At 36.6% G+C, this 10440-nt stretch overlaps 1 protein-coding gene across 9 annotated transcripts; it reads right to left on the bottom strand.

Annotated features, from left to right (window-relative positions):
- Positions 1–204: 204 nt before the first annotated feature.
- On the bottom strand, positions 205–10418 carry RMI1 (RecQ mediated genome instability 1). 9 transcript variants are annotated; one of them, XM_065946369.1, is made up of 6 exons: positions 10189–10418; positions 9460–9586; positions 5319–5379; positions 4059–4316; positions 2940–3035; positions 205–2293 (listed from the first exon to the last, which is right to left on the bottom strand). In XM_065946369.1, the coding sequence occupies exon 6, from the start codon at positions 2255–2257 to the stop codon at positions 383–385; it is 1875 nt and encodes a 624-aa protein (XP_065802441.1). In that variant the 5' UTR covers positions 2258–2293; positions 2940–3035; positions 4059–4316; positions 5319–5379; positions 9460–9586; positions 10189–10418; the 3' UTR covers positions 205–382. The 9 variants fall into 9 exon arrangements, with proteins under 9 accessions (XP_065802441.1, XP_065802439.1, XP_065802436.1 ...); XM_065946367.1 differs by lacking the exon at positions 4059–4316 and having other exon boundaries at positions 9410–9586; XM_065946364.1 differs by lacking the exon at positions 4059–4316.
- Positions 10419–10440: the final 22 nt, after the last annotated feature.

The following is a 10440-nucleotide window of genomic DNA, read 5'->3' as shown; positions in this document are numbered from 1 at the left end:
TAAGACAAATATTACAAACAAATCTTTTGGGGTACAAATTAGAAGTTATCAACTACCTATTTATAACTGTTAACCTTCTTTCAACAGTATGACTCATCAGTAAACACCAATACAATACTTTACCAGTCACCTTATGTGAAATAACAAGTGGAAAACAAAATTTCTCAACAACAGTGGGTCATCAAATTCATTCAGCAAACACTGCCTATAAAAAAACTTTATTAAAAAAACTGAAACACACAATCATGATCAAGCAATATAAAATTAAAGTGAAATCAGTTATGAAATTTCCTTTTCAAAAAGTTGTGAAAATAAAAGGAAAAATTTAATTCTAAATATTTCCTTGCTTATTTGAATTGCTTTTTAGCACTATTTCAGTAAATTATTTATTTAATCTCCTCTTTAGGTTCTCAAGGTGGTCCATATTAACATCTTGTAATGCGAGTACCATTGCCTTAGACAAGGAGGGATTAAATGAAATAGTCATCAGACAGCACAAATCTATTAGATCTCTCTGACATTTCTGCAAACCTTCCAGGAACTTTTGGTATTTACAAGGATCCTTTTTTAACCGTTTCATTTCTGATACTGAAAACCCTATCAGACTAGTAAGTATTTCATCTACAAAGTCTACATCTAGATATGCAGTACCATCAGAAATTTTTGCTCTTACACTCCAAATGCCACCAGAACTTGAGAGATTTCCAGTTAAGGTTACAATAAATGCTTTGACTTTCACTGTTGTAACCTCCTTTGGTTTGCTGGCCATTAGAACAGACAAATAGATAAAGGGTGGAGAATACAAATCCATGGTGATAGAAAGTCCAGTGCTATTCTCTGATAATTGTAAAGAACAAGTCTGTAAATGGTGCTCATTTTCATTAGAAACATCTGAACTCCTTTTTGGTACATTACTGACCAGCTCTCCATTGAACGTTGTATTATTTAAAGAATGTCCATCTGAACTGCTATTTTGTTTTATTTTATATGTCTCTGAGCTCTTATCTTTATTTGTAAAATCATGGGGTAAGGGTACATTATGATTAACTGAAAGACTACTACTGTTTTGGTCTCTAGTAGATGGACAACTAAGAGATTCGTCTTCACTAGTCATTTGCTCAGATAAATTTTTTTCACTCCAATTATTGTTTCCATTTTTGCAAATAAGAGAAAAACTATTTAGAGTATTAGATCGATGGGAAAACCTCTCTATACTTTCATCTGTAGTTCTGTTCAAAGTCAATAGTTGTAATTCTTTGATCTCCATTTGTTCTTTTTGGACAGTTTCTTCTAAAAGCAAGGCCTCCTCCAATGAAAAGTCATCTAATTCCTCATCAGTAAAAAGCATAGATTGGTTTCGTGGTTTCTCCTTTGGCCTTGGAGAAATAACAAGTGCTGGTTCAAAATCTGACTGTCTGATGGGAACAGTATTTGAGGAATTACCTATGAAACAACTTCTTTCGAAAGAGGTGTTATTATTTGCTGCAAGCTCATCATTTTCATCAAGACTTGCCAAGAGTTCTTCATCAGAAGGTCCCAACGCAGGATCTAGAACATCTGTAATTCTGGGGATGCTTTGGTTAGAATTATTTGGTATGACTGAAACTGTAGGATCAGGTTCCCCAATTAATCTTGCAAGAACTTTTTCTTGGGCATATTCCTCTAAAAGAGCATCAACTTCTCCTCCCAACACTTTCACATTTTCTGGTTTCAACAATAGAACACCAAGACGGAAAGAAATATTTCCATAAATCAAAATTTTTGTACCTGGAGGAAGATCACTATGCAGAGCTGGAATAGACCGATATTCCATTCCTTGTATTTGTACAATTCCATCAGTTAGCTGTAGCATCAGCATTCGTGAAGGCTTTGCTTCCCAAGGTTTGGGGGTTACTTGTGTTTCAGCTGTAATTAGGTCATTGGTTGTATTCTTTCCTCTCAACTTTTGTATCTGGGCATATGCAGGCTGACTTACATCAACCAATGAATTAATCTGCAGAGCAAAAAATCCATTCAGTTCTCCTTTCGGAGCTTCTAAAATGCCAGTAGGTAAAAGACGGTGCTCCAAATCTCTCAGATCGGTAAGGAGCCACTGCTCAAACACTTGTTTATTCATTTGTGCCTGACTCAAATTAACATTATCATTTTCTTCTTGGATCCAGTTAATACAAGCTTCCAGCCATGTTAAAGGCACTTTAACATGCCATGTAGCTAAAAGCCAGGTTTCAACTCTCAATGCAATACTCGTTACACTCATTTCTTTCACATAAAGGAAATATTAGGCATCTATTACCTGAAAACAAACGAAAAAATTATGATAATTCAGTACATCTAAATAGTTTCTATAATTCCCTACAATGCACAAATAGGACCAAACCTTTACTTTCTCTCCAGCATGTCTGTAATTCTTTGACTTTCTACATAGCAAAAATTCAAATGCACAAGTAATCAGATGGTATAATGAGAAAAGCAAAAAATTTGAGACAGATATACAAAGGTTTGAAGGCTAGCTCTGTCAAATTATAAGCTCTACAACCTAACATAAATTTCTTAACTTCTTCTAACTTAGTTTTTTCATCTGTAAAATGTCAATACCACCTCCTACTTAATGGGGTTGTTGTGAAGATTACAGGATTAACATTTGTAAAGCACAATGTTATACCTATGCAATACATACAATGTTAGTTATTATATTAATATAATAATCAAGTAAAATTATAACAAGTAACAGATTCTTAGCTGATGTAAAGCATCTTACATATCTAAATGAGTCTCAACAGTTGTATCACGTAAATATACTTCTGATTTTCTCAGTATGATAAAAAAAAAGTATCAGAACACTAAAAAGACTAAGTTTTTCTCACAAATTAAATTTCTTCCTTCAACAGAGGTAGACTCTGAATTTATAAAAGTTTTAATATGCCCATAAGAAAACTTACCATTTGGAACAGGAGCACAGGATTTGATGACAGGATTTAGAACTGGTTGTTCAGTGGAGTACTTGTAACCTCTATTGCTCAGAAATGGCCTGAGAGCTAAGACAAAAAACAGTAAGGTTGTAAGAGGAAGCTGCAGAAACAATCACTGGCCTATTTTTGTAAGTGCAAGAGTTTGATGGTATGGTTTTGAAGGTTCCTATTATCAATCAGGGTAGAGTAGAGTACACAATAAAAACATGAAGTTTGGAATGAAATAAACAAAAGCAAGTGACCATAAGAAACTTAGACACTCTATCTTAGCTTGCTTCCTCGCCTATATACTTACTTCAGAGGGCTACTCTGAAAATTAAAGGATAGAAAAAGATGTCAGAGGTTCACAAGCAACCTAAGGTGAAAGCAGGCCAAAGCAGCTGAAATTGAAACTGACCACCTACAGAGGGAGAAGGGCTCAAAGTCAAAGAAGCCAGAGCTCTGGATGCCATGGGAGCTGCAGCAGTGAGGTGGAAAAGGAGACCCAGGGATGACGATCCTTCAGGTCTACTTCTGGCAAAACAGGGATGAAGTCCTAGATAACCTCTTGGCCTTTGTCTGCAACATCTGGCAGATCCATAAAAACTACTGCATAAATGGACCAGGAAAGAAGTCCTGTACCATACACTAGCTCAAGATATACTCTTGTGAAAAGGCATTAAATTATTTCTGTATATATATATATGTGTGTATATATATATAGTAGGTCCTCTCATTTTTAGAAAATAGTAAACTATTATTAATATCCTCAGAGAGGTAGGATATCTCCATACACAAAAACATAAACCGCAACCAGTACCTCATACCATATACAAAAATTAATTCTAAGTGAATCACAGATATAAATGTGAAAACTAAAAAAAGTAGGAGAAAAAAAAAAAGCTCATATATAACAGACAACAGATCGACAGCTGCCAGAGGTCGGCGAAACAGACGAAAGGGGTCACAAGGTACAAACTTCCAGTTATAAAATCAATAAGTCATAGAAATGTAATGACCAGTATGGTCACTATAGTTAAAATACAAAAGTTGCTAGAGACTAGATCTTAAAAGTTCTCATCACAAGAAATATAAAATTTTGTAACTAACTGTGGTGATGGATGTCAACTGGGCTTAACTGTGGTGAGTTCTGCAATAACAGGGATTCCCTGATGGCTCAGCTGGTAGAGAGTCTGTCTGCAATGCAGGATACCCAGGTTCAATTCCTGGGTCGGGAAGATCCCCTGGAGAAGGAAATGTCAACCCACTTCAGTACTCTTGCCTGGAAAATCCCATGGATGGAAGAGCCTGGTGGGCTACAGTTCATGGGGTTGCAAAAAGTCAGACATGACTGAGCAACTTCACTTTCTGCAATAACACAAATTATCAAATTATTATGTTGTACAACTGAAACTAAAATGTTACATGTCAATTATGTTTCATCTTTTTAAGGTGAAGGCAAGTTAGAATAATCTTTGTGATCTTAGTTTCTTAGAAGTTTCCTCAGATACAACATTAGAAGCATACATAATTCATAAAAAAAAGAAACTAATAGAGCTTCACCAAAATTTTAAAATTCTGCTCTATGAAAGACACTGCTAAAAGTATAAAGACAAGCCAAACAAACACAAAAGACAAGCCACAGACTGGGAGAAATACATAACTGACAAAAGACATATTTAGACTACAAAAAGAATTTTAAAATTCAATAGGGGGACTTCCCTGGCAGTCCAGTGTGGCCTCAACTTCTGGTGGGGAAGCTAAGATCTCACATGACTCACAGCCAAAAAAACAAAACACAAAACAAAAGCAATATGCAACAAACTCAATAAAAATGAATTAAAAATTGTCCACACCAAAAAAAATGGCTTTTACAGTAGTCACATATGGATGTGAGAGCTGGATTATAAAGAAAGCTGAGTGCTGAACAATTGATGCTTTTGAACTGTGGTGCTGGAGAAGACTCTTGAGAGTCCTTTGGACTGCAAGGAGATCCAACCAGTCCATCCTAAAGGAAAATCACTCCTGAATACTCATTGGAAGGACTGATGCTGAAACTCCAATACTTTGGACATCTGATACAAAGAACTGACTCATCTGAAAAGACCCTGATGCTGGAAAGATTGAAGGAAGGAGAAGGGGATGACAGAGGATGAGATGGTTGGATGGCATAACCAACTCAATGGACATGAGTTTGAGTAAACTCCAGGAGTTGGTGATGGACAGGGAGGCCTGGCATGCTGCAGTCCATGCAGTCACAAAGAGTTGGACACAACTGAGCGACTGAACTAAACTGATAAACAGAAATAAACAAGATGGTAAAAATAAGTCTAAATATATCAGCAATCATAATGACATAGATTAACTCACCTCTTAAAAGATACTCTCAAATTGAATAAACCAAGTTCAGCTGTATGCTTAAAAGATGGACCTAGAACAAAATACCATCAACACATGAAATTAACTAAAATAAGGCACGTTAAAATCTCCAAGCATGATTTTATGAGGCCATAGTTGAGTGATATCTTATCTTCAAGACACAGATCTGTACTTTATAGATGTTTTTAATCTGTTGACATTATTAACCTCAAAAATTAAGCTACATCCAAGGCTCTCAGGTATACTCATTCAGTAAGTTACTTTATTTTCTTTACAAAAATTTAACCACCACAACACTGGCAAATGGGCCTAGTGTAATTGGCAGGGGTGTTGTAATGAGATGATAGTCATTAAGTAAACTGAAATCAAGACAAAGTGTACTTTCAGTAGTTAGAATTATTTAAATGAATTAGCAAGTATAAATGCCGCATCAATTAAGTTGTCTGCAGAATGTTTTGTACTATGAATTACCCAGGATGTACAGTATATACCCATATACACCCCTAAGTTATTACATGCAGACACTTAACACAAAGGCCATTTTCTCCCTGAACCTGTTAAACAGTAGGAGTTAATACTGTTAATACTTCTAGGAGGAGGAAGAAACCAATAAAAAGGAAAACTGACTAAGTGTGAATTGAAAAGGTCAAGGCTGGACAGAAAATGAAATGAAACAAACGAATTTCAGTGGTGTCAATTCTATATAGCAGCAGTATAGCTGTATAAACAGAGAACTAATGAAAAGGGTTAGTAAAAATTAAAACCTCTCATTTGTAAGATCTTAAACTTTTTCAAAATATATTCTTTTACATCTGTAATATTACCTAAACCTCAAAATAGTCATTTATGATAGAAAAGGTAGGTACTGTCATCGATTTGGGTGAGAATCAAACAGGCATGAAGATTAAAGACATAAAGATCATACATAGTAGCAGGCTCTGAACTAGATTCTGCTAATCTCCATTACTATACCTTTTTCTAGATACTGTTTGACTTAAGTGAAAAGAGAAAGTAAAGTTGGTCTCTCATTTACATATACCCACTTGCATACAAAACACATTCATAAATGGTTAGTTTATAACAGCACCACAGTATTAACAATCAACAGACTTTTCTCTGATCTCATATAAATGACAAGCTCACCTAGTACATCCTAAATTATTTCATTTACAAAGTCAAATGAAAGAAACACACCACCTACTGCATCTATCTTTCTAACAGCTTCAAAGCAGTGTTATCACTAAGTATTATTTTTCCTTTTGCTGTAACTCTACTAAAGTACCACATAAAGTAGTTTTAAATTTTTTTAAATATCACAAACTGATATTTTAAGACTTATGTACTCATTTATTTTTTTAATTTTGTACTTATTTCAAACATGCATTTCCTTGTTTGTGTTGTTGAACACGGCAGTGACAAAAATCCTTTCAGAGAGTAGTCTGGACAAATTCCTAATTAATAATTTTCTCAAAATACTACCCTTAGGGTTTGGATCTCCACTTCCGGAGATGTACTATAATTTTATAATAATACTACCGTAACTAAATGCACATTTCAATAGAATATGCATAGAATTCTTCATTTAACAGCAAAGAAAGTAAGGTGGACGGCATAGTGACATAAAACACAATTTAGTGCCTACAAATGCATATTAAAACAATTTTATAAAAAGATGCTTCTAACATAATTTTTTTTTCTACAGCTAAAAAAGAAAAGCTTATTAAATTATTAGAAAAGCTTATTAAATTGTTAAATGGAAAAAGTATTATCATGTGAAATTATAAAGTTTAGACTGGGTTTCAATAACTGAGCTCCTTAATAATTTAGTAAATTGTATTACTTGCATCTATTCCTTCAAGAGAATTTCTAAGGTTCTTGTTCCTCCTTTTCTTGAGAAATTGAGTAACCATGGTCACTGCAGGTAAGCAACTCAGAGGGGAGGTGTCAGCTAGAGCACCGCAACTTCCCAGCCCTTGATCCTCAAGAACATCACTGTCCATGAAAAGAATATTAAAAAAGTATACCTTGTTGAAACTGTACAGTAAAAAATGTTCACACCATAGGATCTACTTTTTTATTTTCAAAACTTAATCTTAAGAAAACAATCAGAAATAAGGACAAAGATTTATGTGTCAGAGTATTGTCACGAAGCTTTTACAGTGTGGAAAAAAACTAAATGTTCAACAACAGTAAAATAAATAAATACATAATCACATTGGATCCAGAAAATAGTTTTAAAAGAAATATTTTTAAGGACTATTTAATGACATGAAAATATGTTATTTTATTTTGTTAGGAAAAAAGACCATATGTAAAACTACACTAATCTCCATTAATTTTATAACGTGAAAAAATTGTTTTTAAAAAACTGAGTTACATCTTGCTCCTGCTTAACTTGGCTGACACAGCAATCTATATTCTAGATCTTGACTGCAGGAACTGAGCAGAAGAGAACAGAGTAGGAAAATTTTATAATGTTGTTCATCACTACTAAGATTTACACAAATTTCACCTGAAAGTTAATTTTCAGTCAGCCTCACATATTCCCATTTTTTAACAAATAGAACAAGAGGCAGAAGTACCATCCTTTTAGAGACGGTATGTGGCATTCAATCAATAGTTAAGACTTAAAAGCGATAACAAATATTTAAGTTATAACTGTTTCATGTTTCCACTGCCTTCACCTTAAAAAATACACATAAGTCTGTTTTTAACTCTTGGGGATAACGTTAAGGTAACCCAAGAATTTTGAGAAGACACTTTCCGAAAATTATGGGGAAAAAATTATATTTAATGGATTAAATCAGAAAGAAGTAATTAGTGGAGCTGCTTGTGGATCCTCCATAACCTAATGCAAGAGAAAGACAGAAAACAGGTATAGGAGTCTGATTCACATCTCTGCTTTGTGACCTTAGACTTGTTCCTTAACTTCTTTTTGTCTTATCCACAATTTACGCACAGGACTGTAATAAGCATTAAACTGCCAGCACAAAGTCTGGCACAAACTCAAAAAATAATAGCTACAAAATTTTAAATAATCATCCAGCTGACTAGAGTACAATCTCAATTATATTAGTTTATCTAATGTAAATTCCACAGCTAAGTAAAACCAGCCTTAAATTCATCAGGAGCCCAAATAATCATACAATTAATTACACAAGAGCCACAATATGTCAATCAAGCTGGTAAGTCCTTGAATAAGCACAGATAAAACACAGCTTGGCTGAAAATAAGAGGATGAAAGAAAGGTTGGCTAAGGGACAGACCTTCTTCAAACTGGTCGTCTCTGAATGAAGCAGGTGTAAAATAGTTTGTGTGAAAAGACGGTGGAAAAAACAGACTTTCTTGTTATTTAAAAAAAAACAATTAGAAAAAGAAAAAAAAAAAATCTAGAAAAGGGGAATAAGAGCTTTCAGCTTTGAGGGTCCAGTCAGAGAACAGTGAAACTGGGAAGTTCTTAGAGCTGCTTACTCTGCGTTCCTGCTCACCAGTCATCACTGTTTATCAAGGCAGAAAATGATGGTTTCAACAGAAATACTAGTTTGAAAGAAAGCACCCTCAGTACACTATCCTATATGTGCCTATTTGTGTCAGTGAAGTATCCCTGGTTTTGAAAGACAGATTCAATTAAATGTTGCAAATCCTGACTGGCAGATTAAATCTCTATAATCCAAATATCCCCAGCCCCTTCATACAATCAACTTTTCTTGAACATTAAATAAAAATTTGAACTATGTATCATAAAACCAAACGCACATTAAGTTTTACTTCCCAACAAGACTATAGTATTTTTCACATGGGGGCCATTAAAAAACTACAACTCAAAGAGCCTTTTATAAACCCCACAATGCCAGACACTATGCTCCAACAGTACTTAACTACCCTTCCCGCCAGTAAATATTTGGTGCTTCATGAAGACCTCAGTTCCCCCTAAAAAGTTTTCTTCCTAATTAAGCAAGTAAAATAGGTGGTAAAAAAAAATCACAGACAATTCTTAGAGACGCTGGTTACATCTAATTTGCAAAGTACTCAAGAGGGAAATCAAATTACAATGGAATGAATCAGCACAAATTCATCATTACCCAAAAAAATGTGTATTCTAACGGGAGATTTGGCTTCACGTGTCACTTACAACATTTTCCCTTTTCAACCCAAGTTTGGGGTTGTGGGTGAGAGCTGGAGGGTTGAGTCGGGATGTGGAGACTGGGTACTGCTACTGGCAATTTCCGAGGTTTGTCACCGATTCTAGACCTAAGGGCCTTAACAAAAAAAAAATAATCAAAGCCTGACACAGAGGCCTCAGAAGGAGCCGAACACAAAGTAAGTATAACCTGAACACCCTAGGACGATAACATATCTATATGAGGGCGAGAGGTTTAGTCTAAGTCACTGCCGACACACGGTGGGTGATTTAAGAAGGTGGGTGAACGGAAGGCGGATGTCTACAACTCATTTTGCGATTTGCATTCATTGTAGGAGATGAAATCAGTACTTTCAGAAATTTTTCACACGTAACTACAGCAACGACACTATAAAATACTCGTATCACAGGCCCCATTAATAAAGAAAAGAAAGGGAAAATAAAGTTTCATTAGAAGGCAGAGCCCGGTAAGGACCCTGCGAGCGCAGGCTCCCGGCCGGAAGCAAAGACGGCGAATAGCGCAGGACTCCAAGGCTCGACCGCCACAGCCCGGCGGCACTGCCAGCGTTTCTCGGAATCCCGCCCGAGCCGCCAGCCGACCGCGGACCGCAACCTGCTGGCTGCGCCCCCTGCCCGGGCCACGCCTGAAGGGCGCTGCGGCCCGTTACAGACAGCGGGTTAGCGCGGCGTGGGCCGGGCCGGCAAGCGGGCTGCACTTACCAACGCGCAGCTCGCCCTGCAGCCTGGGCGGGAGGGGAGAACCGGGGAGGGAGGAAGACGCGAATGAGGGTTGTAGAGACGGGGGCATTCGTCTGGCCCTACACCGACCTGGGCGTCCCGCCTTCCCCTCGCGCCACAGCGGTTCCCGGGCACGCGAGCGTGAGACTAGGAACCGCCACAGCGCGCGCCCTAACCCTTTTTCGCTGCTTCCCGCCCGATTTGCCGCGCGCTCACGCCCCTCCTCCCACCCCT

This window comes from Muntiacus reevesi, chromosome 10, assembly GCF_963930625.1.
Source record: "Muntiacus reevesi chromosome 10, mMunRee1.1, whole genome shotgun sequence".
In the NCBI taxonomy this organism is placed as follows: domain Eukaryota; kingdom Metazoa; phylum Chordata; class Mammalia; order Artiodactyla; family Cervidae; genus Muntiacus; species Muntiacus reevesi.
This window is presented reverse-complemented; position numbering and strand designations above follow the sequence as displayed.